At 42.3% G+C, this 13462-nt stretch overlaps 1 protein-coding gene across 1 annotated transcript in view; it reads left to right on the top strand.

Moving 5' to 3' along the window:
* PTPRT (protein tyrosine phosphatase, receptor type, T) overlaps window positions 1-13462 on the top strand; it is a 724687-nt gene that overhangs the window by 337804 nt on the left and 373421 nt on the right. Inside the window, exon 5 of the mRNA XM_011996484.1 lies at window positions 4390-4499. Within this exon, the coding sequence (XP_011851874.1) occupies window positions 4390-4499 (110 nt within the window). The remainder of the gene's footprint in view (window positions 1-4389; window positions 4500-13462) is intronic.

The following is a 13462-nucleotide window of genomic DNA, read 5'->3' as shown; positions in this document are numbered from 1 at the left end:
ACCCTCCTCAGTTTCCACCAGATAGACCCTCGGGTGAATGAATAGAATTTTCATCTCTCTATTCTGCTTACTTTCCACTCTCCATGATTAAAGCTTCTCCTCTCTTTCCAAATTCTTGATGCAATTTGTCCCCCACTACACTTTTGGTAGATGGCTTCACCCCACTTCTCAAGAAAACAGAGCCATTCGGACACTTCAGTTCCTCCCTACAAAGCATTAGCACATTTTCATCGTCTCCTCTTCTCTCACAAAACGAGAGAACCCTCCTTTCAACCCACCCCTGCTCTTGCTTTCAGGACCCTACCACTGTCAGTTATCTCCTCTCTCTTTCTCACTCTTCTCCTTCTTTCTTCTATTTTGATTTTTTTTTTTTTTTTTTGAGATGGACTCTCATTCTGTCACCAGGCTGGAGTGCAGTGGCATGATCTTGGCTTAGTGCAACCTCTGCCTCCCGGGTTCAAGGAATTCTCCTGCCTCAGCCTCCAGAGTAGCTGGGACTATAGGCACGTGCCACCATACCCAGCTAATTTTTGTATTTTTAGTAGAGACGGGGTTTCACCATGTTGGCCAGGATGGTCTCAATCTCTTGACCTCGTGATCTGCCCACACTGGCCTCTCAAAGTTGTGGGATGACAGGCATGAGCCACCGTGGCTGGCCTCTATTTTGAATTTTTTCTCTTGGTTGCTTTAATCATAACCTCTCTTATCTTTAAGAGAGTCATGATTTTGGCTCTATATGTCATTCCTGTTATGTTTTGAATTCCCCTCCTTTTCACAGCCAGTATTGTTTACTTGCCTCACCTCACCTTCCCCTCTCCTCTCAACCCTCTTCAGGATGACCTGTGATGCCAACATTCTCCCTTAAATTACTCTTGCTTGGCTCACGAGTCACCTTGAGGACAGTAGGTTCAATGGGCAAGTTTAAAACCACATCTTACTTGACTACTCAGCCATATTTGTGACTGCTGACCGATACCTTCTTGAGCCTCTTTCCTTCCTGGGATGCTACAATGACAGCTCACCTTCCTGGTTTTCTGGTTGCCTCTCTGAACACTGACTCCCAGTTTCTCCATTCATTTTCCTCCTAATTTTTAATCCTGGAGTTCTTTTTCACTTAGTCTTAGACCTATTTTTTTTTTTCTCTCTGCTCTATACTCTTGCCATCTATTCCCTGCCCACGGTTTCCATTTCCAAACATTGGCCCCAGTCTTCCCATATCCAACTGCTACTCAACATTGCCACTTGGATGTTCTATGTATACCTGAAATAAAGTATGACAAAAACTGAGCTCACCAGCTTCCTCTCCAAAATTGGTCATCCTTTAAGGCTCCCTCTCTATAAACAGCATTCTGATCCCCCAGTTGTATAAAACAAAAGGGTTACAGTTCTCCATGACACATCCCTTCCATCCTTCACTCTTATCTATCACCATCAAGTCATGTTAGTTTAGCATCCCCAGATCTCCTGCACAGTCCATTGATCTTCCACATTGCCATCCTCTGAGTCCAAATCTCCTATACAATCTATTTCTCTTCTACACTACTGTCATTCCAGTCCAAGTTACAATTCTTTCTCCCCGGGATGACAAAGACAGCCTCCTAACTGATTTTTCTCCTTCCACCCTTAACCTCACAAAGCTATCCACCACACTACAACACCTCCTCCCCATTTTGCCCTGGTGACTCTGTTTATCCAGCAACTCTAATCTGTGTGCCATTTAATATCCTAACTTGCCATTCTAGGTTTTTCCCTGCTTTTAATAATTCTCCTAGTACCATATCCCTTTATGTCAGAGTCCTGATTTTAAAAAAATGTAATGAATTAATTTTGAGTATAATCATTTAATGTCTGTCTCTCTTTCCAGAATACAAGCTTTATCATGGATAGAGCTCACCTCTATTTTGTTGTTATTGGTGCATCTCTACTGTCCATCACTGTACCTTGATCATATTAAATACATAATAAATATTTCTGGAAAGGAAGGGTGGATAAGGGAAAATAATAGGATACCTGACTAATTAAAAGCTTCTGCATACATAAACGATTTTAAAAGCCAACAAAAAACTGGCAAAAATATATTTGCAACCTATGCAAGAAAGCTTATGTCCTTAAAATGAAATTACAATTACAAGCCCGTAAGACAAAGATGAGCAGAAATGAAGAGCCATACAGGAAAATGAGCACAAGGTATAGATAATTTGTTCATAAAAGAAGCAATGTAAATGGCTCATTAAACTAAAAACAAAATCTGTACTCTCCAGTATTCTAAAAAAGATACACATACACATGCACTTAATTTTTTAAATAGTCAGTGTTGGCAAGAACAGACATCGTCTTCTGCTGGGGAGTCCAGAATGGTACAAACTTTCTGAAAGGCAATCTGGTAATATATGTCAAAAGCCTTAAAAATAGTTCATTTACTTTGGCCCAGTAAGTTGATTTCCGAAGCGTTAATCTTAACGGCTATCTGCAGAGTTGCATACGGACTTACCTATAAGCATGCTCATTCCAGCATTGCTCAAAGTCATGAAGAATTCAAACCAACTTTAATGCCCAATAATAAAGGATCAGTGACTATAAAGGGGCAACACCCTCTCTAAGCAGCCATTAAAATGTATGACCCTAGAGAACACCCTTTTTTTTTTAAGTCTGCAATTTCTTTAGTGATAAAATAAGGTCACAATGCAATATGCACAGTAGGAGTTAACGTTTTTAAAAAATAATATATATATATATGAATAGGCATATCTTTTTTTAAATAAAATTTTATATGCATAAAAAGATTGGAAAATATCTTTGAACATTTGAATTATGAGTAATTTTGTTTTTTTCTTTTTCTAACCTTTTTATATATTCTTAATATTCAACAAATTCTGTGTATCATGTCCATAATGAGCAAAACTGAACATATTTTAACAAAGGAGAACTGATTGCAACATATGGCCAAGGCTATATGTAGAGAGGCGTAGCGTGATGATTAAGAGTATATGCTTTAAAACTCACAGACAGGTGTTTAGCTCCCTCTTTACAACTTAAGAGCCATATGACCTTCAGCAAGTTATTCCATTTTCTCTGCCTCAGTTCTCTTATTGACACAAAGGAGATAATACTTACTGGGCAGAGCTGTTCTGTCGCTTAAGTGAAATAATGTAGGTAAAATTCTAGTCCAAGTGTAAGTGCTTAGTGAAAGTACCTGCTTTTATAATGCCAAAATATAAATAGATCTGGTAACAATTTACTGAAATTCATTATTTCTAAGGGGTTATGGCAGAAAGTTTGGGGAATAATTTGTTTTCTGGCTCACCATCTTCCAGACTGTTGTAAGAATAGTGAAATCCAGCAGGAGGATGCTGGCAGGAAGGCTGATCGGCTTACAGAAGGAGCCCCAGGAAAGGTTGCACTCATTAGGGCAAAATGCTGGCATAGGTCATTCATTCACCTATTCATTCAACCAGCAAATAGTTATTATGCATCTACTTCATGCCAGGCATTGGGACTCAACAGCAAGTCAAGCTAGCTGCCTTCTTGGAGCAAGACGTGCTTCTTCTAATTGGATTGGGGTTTCAAACCACATAGTTCATGTTGGATTCAGGAATTAGTCAGGAAACTGACGAAGCACTTCCTAAAGTTAGAGAAAACTTGGCAGAGTAAAGAAAATGATGCTTGGTAAGATGACGGGAAGCTCACTTTGCATTTCTCAAATACAAATCCTAAAGCAAGCTTGTCCAACCAGCGGCCCCTGGGCTGCGTGCAGCCCAGAATGGCTTTGAATGTGGCCTAATACAAATCCATAAACTTTCTTACAACGTTCTGAGATTTTTTTTGTAATTTTTTGTTGTTTTTTTTTTTTTTTTTTTTTTAGCTCATGAGCTATTGCTAGTGTTAGTGTATTTTATGTGTAGCACACAACAATTCTTCTTCTTCCAGTGTGGCCCAGGGAAGCCAAAAGATTAGACACCCCTGAAGCAAAGACCTCCTTTCAGATTCCCACCTCTGGCAGAACTGGAAACTGCTCATGTCCTTTCTACCCTTATCAGGTTCAGTTCATAGACCGACTTGCTCAGTCTGCTGATGAAAAGCCTGATCAGCCTTCTGAAAATGGGTCAGCAAACTATGGCCTATGGGTCAAATCCAGCCCATTGCCTGTTTTCATAAATAAAGTTTTATTGGAACACCACTGTACCCATTCATTTATGGATTATCTATAGCCATTTTTGTGCTAAAATGACAGAGTTGAGTAGTTACAATAGAGAATGTACGGCCCATCAGACCTAAAATATTTACTGTCTGGTTCTTTATAGAAACTTTGTCAACCCCTGTTCTAGGTTAGTGGGGCTAGAGAAATGATGTGGAAGGTGACGTCAAGTTCATAACTTTTCCATTCTGTAGTTCCAGGAGCTGTTCCTCTAGAATCCATCCAAGGGGGGCCCTTTGAGGAGAAGATCTACATCCAGTGGAAACCTCCCAATGAGACCAATGGGGTCATCACGCTCTATGAGGTAAGGAGGTCCCTTGTGCTGCATCCATTGGCTTAGCTTTATTCAAGTCACTTCAGCCTGACATTGGTGAATACCCATTCCACTGAAGGTATAAAGGTGAGTAAAATGTGACTTATAAAAAGGTTTCTGACAGTACAGTGGGGGCTGGGCGCGGTGGCTCACTCCTGTAATCCCAGCACTTTGGGAAGCCGAGGCGGGTGGATAACCTGAGGTTGGGAGTTCAAGACCAGCCTGACCAACATGGAGAAACCCCGTCTCTACTAAAAATACAAAATTAGCCAGGCATGGTGGTGCATGCCTGTAATCCCAGCTACTCGGGAGGCTGAGGCAGGAGAATCGCTTGAACCCAGGAGGCGGAGGTTGTGGTGAGCTGAGATCGTGCCATTGCACTCCAGCCTGGGCAAAAAGAGTGAAACTCCATCTCAAAAAAAATAAATAAATAAATAAAAGAAGACAATACAATGGGGTGCAAACATAATGGCACACAGTGGAACTGTCTTGGTAGCCCCAAGGACAAAGAAATTTGTACATACCATGCATTGAAATGACAGTGGTGACGACTGACCTCATCCACAAAGGAGCCAAAACCCAGGGAGTCAGATTGTTCTTATGTAGAAGAGAAGGCCCAGGCCTGCCAAACAGTAGTGAAAGTTCATCTGGGAAACTGCAATACCCACATGACGCTCACTCTACAAATATCGGCCCCTTTGCTTTGAAAAGAATCCCAATGTTATTCTCTGCAGCAGGAACACAGGATGCTTGAGATTTAAAATGCTCTGTGTCCAAGGCATATTTTGTCATCCAGGTGATGGCGTCCAAAGCCCCCCTTCCAAGCATTAGCAGGGCCTTACCGTATCAGAGATGAACCAGAACCTACTCAGGCAGGAATGTACCCATCAGGCCAACACAATGTGCCTTCCAGCAAAGTTGCATAAATAAGACAAACTGTATGAATGTTTATTGCAAAACAAAACAAAACAAATCTCCAACAAAGGTGATATAGCTAAGATTCAAGTACTGGGATGTGAGTAAGATTGAGTCTTCTTCCATCCCTTGTGTTCTTACACATCATAAGATTGCGATACTAGATCAAATGGAAACCCATAGCAATGCAGAGGGAAGGGCATGGATATCAAAGCCGGAATGATGTAGCCTAGTGTCCTAGTAGCTCCACCTTCTCCTGAGTTACCTTTGGTAGCGTCCTCCTCTCTTTAAGCCTCATTTTTCTCATCTGTAAAATAAAGGTGGTAATTACTTCTTCAGGGTTTCCCTAGGGAGTCTGACGAGGGGGAAAGACACAAGCATCCCAGACCAAAACATGTACCACAGGACAATGAAGAGACTTAAGCCACTGAGTGCTCATGCAGAAGCATGCATGTATAGGGAGTGGGCTTGGGGGGAAGAATTATTGCTGCCATAAGGAAAAGTGAGCTCTGGGGAGGAAAGTCAAGGAGTATTTGATGAAGGAAAAGTACTCAAGATTAATCTAACAGACCCATAACTTCTCTAGAGAGTCATAGATGGTCCTGAGAACTCTCTGAGGGAGATTATCCAACACGTACAAGGTGCTTAAGAAAACACCTTATCTCACTAAAAGTAGCATTCCTCAGGAGAGCTAACATCTTCCTCTTAGAAATTGCAGGGAGCTTGGTGCAGCTCTCAGGATTACCACATGGAAGGCGAAAACAAACATCCATCCCCACCTCTTATGCACTTTCTCAGGCCACACGCTTGGGAGAAGCTTTCTTCCTGGGGAGTACCCTAAGAGGAGGGCAGGTACTCATACCAATACACCTTGCCTAGTACGTTTTCAAAACTTCTTTGGGAAAGACAGGGACTGGAAAATTAACTGAAACAAAATCCAATCACTTCAAATCTACATGCTATTCTTTGTAAAGCAGAGACCACAGTCACACATACACACATACACAGACACATACACAGACACACACACACACACACACACACACACACACACACATATTTAAATGAAATGAAGATCTGTTGTGCCTGGCAAACTTTTCTTTGTAAAGCAGAAGGAAAGGACCCTTGATTTAGAAAGTTAAGTTACTTGATACTGTTATGTAAAAGACGCTCTGTGCCAGATGTTGAAGACTTTTGGAATTCACAGGCCAGTAGCATTTAAAAAGCTTTCGGGGAGTAACCTAGGGTAGTTCAACATCTCTTATTTACATTGTTTTATAAAAGACATAATTCCAAAAATACAGAAAGGATATAATATCAGAATAAAAGTCCATCCTTCAAATTGAATAAATTTATGATGTTTTACTAACTCATGACAGTCACATTAATTTTTCTAATTTTGCATTGGATTGATGGCAACTTTGTCATGGAAAAGCCCTGGTCCTTGTACATACCTGCATTTGGAAACCACTAGTGTAGGGTGATGCTGCAGGTGGAGTCGTATCTCTGCACAGATTATTCCTTGAGAGTAATATACTTTTTCCTCTAGTAGGGTGATGCATTAGACTGGATCCTTGAGGGCAATATACATTTTCCTCTAGTAGGATGATGCATTAGACTGGTTGAGAAATATCATAATTAAAATTCCATAATAAGAAGAAAGAAACAGAGGGAGAGCAAGGGTTCAAACACAACTGTGAGTTAGACTCTGTGTTTGAGTAGAACCTCCTGTAATTGAGGCATTATTATATAGTGCAGTCTCTGAAGCCCCACACACAAAGGTGGGTGCAGATTAGAGCAGCATGTCCTTCTCACTTCTGTGTGAATCTGGTGCCTTGTGAATTTTCAGAGATCAGATGCCAGGGATGTTGGCATTCCCGTGGATTCCATGGGAGACAACTATGATGAAAGATATCTTCAAGTAGCTTCTTGGCTGTGACTTGGGCTGTAATTGCAGAGAACCACAACCAGAGTATTGTAACTGATTGACTTGTTGGTAAGCATTTGAGGCTACTTTTGGGGAATACGCCAAAATTATTGAGGGATGCTGTAAGGACACCTAAGGAGGTTATAGATTTAGGCCTTTGTATTGTGAGCATAAACATGAGTGTGGTCATGTGTATCAAAAGCTAGTGAGGCCTAAGAAAAGAATGGTGACATTTGAGCCCATATAGCCTAGATCTGAATCCCTGCTCTGACATTTACTTGCTCTGTGACCTTGAGTACATCAAGTGGCCTCTCAGAACCTTAAGTCTTTTATCAGAAAAATCAAGGTAATAATAAAATGGCCTTATAGCATTACTCTGAAGATCCAATTAAATATAGGTTTTGCACAGTGTTTGGCATTTAGAAATAACATTATAAATGTTAGCTGTTATCATTACATAAAAATGAGGAAATTGAGTGCAGAGGGTTAAAATGAAAAGACCAAGGTCGTATTACCCAGATGCCAAACCCAGGACTCCTAAATGCAGGTACAGATGTTTTAACTCAGCGTGGTCCATAGACCAGTGGCATTAGCATTACCTGGGAGCTATTTAGGAATGTAGCAGCTCAGTCCTCTCCAGTTTATCAAGATCCTTGGGTGATTCCTATGGGCATTACGGTTTCAGAAGCACTGTTCTGGAAAATACTACTCTTGAGAAACTTTTGGCAATTGATAGAAGAGTATGTTCTCTTGAGTAGAGAGATGAGAAGTACCTGTTACTCTGGGCTCAACCCAATCCAGTCCCAGACAGTAAGCAAGAGACCTTGCTTTTAAAAACATTTATAACAAAGCATGTGTTTATGAGGTAATTTACAAATTTAATTAGATGAAACCAATTGGATTTTTTAAATTAGGTTCTAGTTGTAATTTCAAGAGAGAAATTCATAAATTACAAATTACCCTCTTCTGGCCTCAAAAAAGAATATTTTATTACAAAGAAAAATAGGATAATGCAAATGGAAGAGAAATTCAGGATTGTCTGTGGCCGCTTATATACAACCTTAGACTCAGCAAAGTTAAAAGCAGAGAAAAAGAAAGGGAGGGGAAAGAGGGAAGTTTCATTATTATAACTATGTTATTGTTAAATACAGCAGGTCCAAGTAGTTAAGATTAAATTTCCTTCTGCACAAGTCCAAGTCACAACCTCTGGGTGCATCCTTGGACAATTCCGCTCCCCAAAATGTGAGTGGCTTTAAGTCCCATTCTGTCTCCAGTCTTCAGTCCTCTCTTTCTAATATGAAGGTGTCAGACTGTTCTAGGCTTCAACTGGGTAAGAATGTTTAAGTCCCATTCTGTCTCCAGTCTTCAGTCCTCTCTTTCTAATATGAAGGTGTCAGACTGTTCTAGGCTTCAACTGGGTAAGAATGAAGGGGAAAATAAATCCGTGTCAAACCCACAAAATCAAAGATTCTACATCATTTTGGAGTTTCTTTGCTGTTTAATTCTTGCCTATAAGCCAGCCAAAGTCTCTGAAGGTAAAGTAGTGATGACATATGAATTAAAAACAGCAAGTGCAAAGGCCCTGAGGTGGAAATCACTTAGGCGTGTCTTAAAAATACAGTAAAAAGGAGACCAGAGTGACTGGGGCTTCCTGAGCACAGAGGACAGTGATGAGACCGTATGGGGGAATGGGTGGTTAGGGCCAGGGATGCCAGGACTCCTAGAACTTGCATTTTATCCTGGTAGGAATGGAAAGCCCTAGGAGAGTTCTACACAGGGGAATGAAGGGATCCAATTTATATTCTTAAAAGATCATCCAGCTGTTGTGTGGATAAGAGATGGTGGGCACACAAGCATCTTGGAAACACCTGGAAAATGCACCAGGAGGCAAGGACATTTCCATCATCTATGATATTAAGATGAACTATTTATTAGAAGACCTTGTACCTGGGCAGAAGATGTGAAATCTTTGTTACAGCTGCCTTTTTACTGCTGCTAACCCAGCTTTGACACCCTCTTTTCAGTAATGAGTTCTTATCTTGATGAGCACCCTGGAGCCATGGACCCTTAGATCCTGGGCCCACCTTCCCTGAAAGGTGAGTGTCTCACCCTGACCCTATTACTACTCCAGGGCTGTGAAACAGTCTCATTCTGCAGCAGCCTCAAACTCTCTCTGCCCACTGAAAGGGGAGCTCAGAATCCTCGTCACAGCCCTCTGGTTCCAGTGTCATCTGAGCTGCAGCAGGAAATATTAAGATGAATTAGACCATGGCCTCAGATATTTGGGAATTTGCACTTGAGTGGGAGATGCAGAATGCACTTCTATGATCATTCCCGTAACAGAGCGACAGATCATGCACAGATAGAGGCAGCACCAATGGCCTTGTGTCCAGAAACTAGCAGCATTAACATCACTTGCAGGCATGTTAGAGGTGCAGAATCTCAGGCCCCAGCCTGGACCCACTGAATCGGAGTCTTCTTAACAAGATCCCCAGGTGATTCGTGTGTACGTTAAAGCATAAAAAGCACAGGTTTAAGAATCATTCTCAAATCTCACAATCTTGATCTGTACAAGAGGGTGGTAGAAGTGGCAAGGGGATATCAACTGGTCTGGAAAGCTCTGCCTGGTGAATGCATTGTAGTCATTGCATGAATAATATGATTATTTAATGCACCAAGGAATATTCCTGCTCACCGGAGGCCCAAACAGCTCAGTATTTACATCAGGAATATGGAAATCATGACATCTGCATAGACTCTTCCAGAACCCTCTTTTGGGGTTGATTAAGGCATCAGGGTTCCCTAATCAGGGTGTGGATGTGCAGAAGGGTGCTGTGGCCTCTCTCATTCTGACTCAGCTCTTGGGAACAACCACAACTCACCAAGAACACAGACCGTCGCAATTGCAGACAGGCACTTATAGCCAGAATGAGGTCACCAAGGGAAGCAATCCAACCAAACAGTTGTCTGAAAACCCTTCAATAAAATCATTCAGAGACAAGCTGTTCAGAGTTCATGGAAAACAGTAATCAATATGTGTTTCAATTCAATTAATTGTACTCGTCTTTGTCCAAAAATAAAAATCACACAGTGTGAGGGAATTGGGCCAGAAGATGTTACACTTGCAACTGGGTTAACGAAGTGTGAAAATATTTAAAATTCAGACATACGAAGCCTCCCAGTAAGCCTTTCTGTTTAGCAGTCAAAATCACCAAGTTTCTAATTACAGTGTATAAATCTGAGAAGCTTAAAGGGAATGAGAAGACCCTAATGAGGCAGGAATGGGTGTCTTGATTATGCTAGAGTTGATTGGCATTTATCTTACAAGCTATTCTAGGTGCCTGGCGTTCAGAGTTAAATAAAACAGACTTCGCTTCAATAAAACAAGGCAGCATTCCTGTATGGGAGCGCCTTTAAAAGGTACAATAGGTTGGAGGGTTTGTCAATATTTTTTCAGCACACAGATGGTTGGATTCAATCTGAACAAAAAGCACGGGCCCCAGGAATCAACCAGGCATCAGAATGCATTACAAGGAGGCTGGAGCGTCTTCTGAGACAGTTCTGAACAGAACGAAAGCCAACACAGACATGGATGGAGAGAGGGACCAGCTGGGTGGATAGGCTCACAAGGAAGCTCTTAAAGACCAAAGCCCAGAGAAGGTTCCTGCCTCTGTCTGGGTGGATGAGCACACCTCCTCCCATCCTTCAGCTTTGCTGCACTGACCACTCAGAGCTCACTGACCCCAGACTGGCTCTTGACTCTGGTCCACAGAGGAGCAGTGTGGAGAACGGGATGTGGTCCAGATGGGCAGGAGGTAGTCTACGCAGGAGGAAATCAGCTGGATTGTGACTAATACAGCCCGCAGCAAGAATTTGCATAATTCAAACTGGATCTACGTTAATTAGGACACATGATTTGCATAATGCAGGCCGCTATTGAGTATAACTCGAGCCAGACTGGTAACAAGGAAAAAAGCTCTTGTTTCCTCTAAATTGTTCAAGCCAGAAATGCGAGCGTCATCCATTGCCCCCAGCAGCCACACAGCTAATCTGCCAGAAAGTTTGATTATTTCTCTTGGCAAAATAGACACAGGTCAGGCCGCATGGCACCATCTCCGCTGCCACATCCTGTTCTGAGCTCCCCCGCCTCAGATACCTGGAGCATTTCAGTTCCTCCCTGCCCACCACCCTCCACACTTCATCTGTTCCACGTGTCCACACTGCAGCCAGACAGAACATCTTAAGAGGTGAACCTGATCCTGTTCCTCATCTGCATTGGCTTCATCTTAACTTCAAGGTACTGAATGATCTGGCCCCGGCTGCCTCTCTAACTTCACCTGCCACTCCTCTTCCCACTGGTGACTGCAGTCCGGCTCCTTCAGCCTCCTGGCATTTCCCAAGCTCGCCCAGTCCCTGGCAGCCCTCACCACTCTGTGTCATTCCTTCTGCCTTTAATACTCTTTACATTCCTCGGGACTGACTCCTTCCTTTTCTTCACCTCCAAGAGGCTTTTTCCCTCCCCTGTCCACTTGATCCAAAACAGGTTCCCCTCTGTTTCCTCTCTTAACAACTTGCTTTCCTTCGTACCATTTCCACAATCTGCACTTGTTTTGTTTGTGTACTTCAATATCATCCAGCCCCGCAACAGACTTGAACCCTGGTGAAGGCATGGGTCCTGTGTTGGGGAATTTTATATGTCAACTTGGCTGGACCACGGTTTGACAGACTGGTAGTCAAACCATACTTTGGATGGTTTTGTGAAGGTGTTTTTGGATGAGACTGACAATTACATGGGTGGACTTTGAGTAAAGCAGATTGCTCCCCATAACATGGATGAGGCTTCATCCCATCAGCTGAAAGTCTGAAAAGATGAGAAGACTGAGCTTGCCTGCGTAAGAGGGAATTCCCCAGCCGATGACTTTCAGACTGGAACTGCAACATCAGTTTTACCCTGGTCTCCAGCCTGACAGCATTTGTTCTTAAAATAACTAATACACGCTGGGCGCGCGGTGGCTCCCGCCTGTAATCCCAGCACTTTGAGAGGCCGAGGCGGGCAGATCATGAGGTCAGGAGATCGAGACCATCCTGGCTAACACTGTAAAACCCTGTCTCTCCTAAGAATACAAAAAATTAGCCGGGCGTGGTGGCGGATGCCTGTAGTCCCAGCTACTTGGGAGGCTGAGGCAGGAGAATGGCGTGAACCCAGGAGGCAGAGCCTACAGTGAGCCGAGATCACGCCACTGTACTCCAGCCTAGGAAACAGAGTGAGACTGTGTCTTAAAAAAAAAAAAAAGAAAGAAAGAAATAACTAATACAGGCTATATTTATTTTTGCCTTTCAGTGTGTCCCGAGGACCTAAAATAGTAGCTTTCACATAGTATGTACTCAATAAATATTCTTTGAATAAATGTATGGATTTATGCTTTATCTTAGCAAGGGGTAATGATGATTATTTTAGTCTAACTAATTTAGTTGTTCTCAGGCCTGGCTGAAGATTAGAATCACACCTTGAGATACCTTCTGGTCAATTTTGCTGTGAAGCTAAAACTGCTCTAAAAAATAAAGTCCATTTTGGCCCGGTGTGGTGGCTCACATCTGTAATCCCAGCACTGTGGGAGGTCGAGGCGGCTGAATCACGAGGTCAAGAAATTGAGACTATCCTGACCAACATGGTGAAACCCCGTCTTTACTAAAAATATAAAAATTAGCCGGGTGTGGTGGCGTGTGCCTGTAATCCCAGCTACTCGGGAGGCTGAGGCAGGAGAATCACTTGAACTCAGGAGCCAGAGGTTGCAGTGAGCCAAGATCGCGCCACTGCACTCCAGCCTGGCAATAGAGCGAGACTCTGTCTCAAAAACAAAACAAAAACAAACAAACAAAAAATCATACCTTGAGAGCTTGAAACAATGTATAGATAAATAAATAGGCAGCTAGATACCTGAATGAATGAAGGGATGGATGGATGGGCCTTATTGCAGTCCAAATAAATCAGAATCTCTAGGGGAGGAGGCTCTCTCCATGTGCTGTATTTGTTTGTTGTTTTTAAGTTCCTTGAGAATTTCTCAAAAACATCCAGGGTTGGGAAGAAGTATTGTGTGAAATGAATCCAATC

The sequence above is a fragment of the Mandrillus leucophaeus genome, unplaced genomic scaffold (assembly GCF_000951045.1).
Source record: "Mandrillus leucophaeus isolate KB7577 unplaced genomic scaffold, Mleu.le_1.0 Scaffold516, whole genome shotgun sequence".
In the NCBI taxonomy this organism is placed as follows: domain Eukaryota; kingdom Metazoa; phylum Chordata; class Mammalia; order Primates; family Cercopithecidae; genus Mandrillus; species Mandrillus leucophaeus.
The sequence above is the reverse complement of the archived record's forward strand: the minus strand, read 5'-3'. Positions and strand labels throughout refer to the sequence as shown.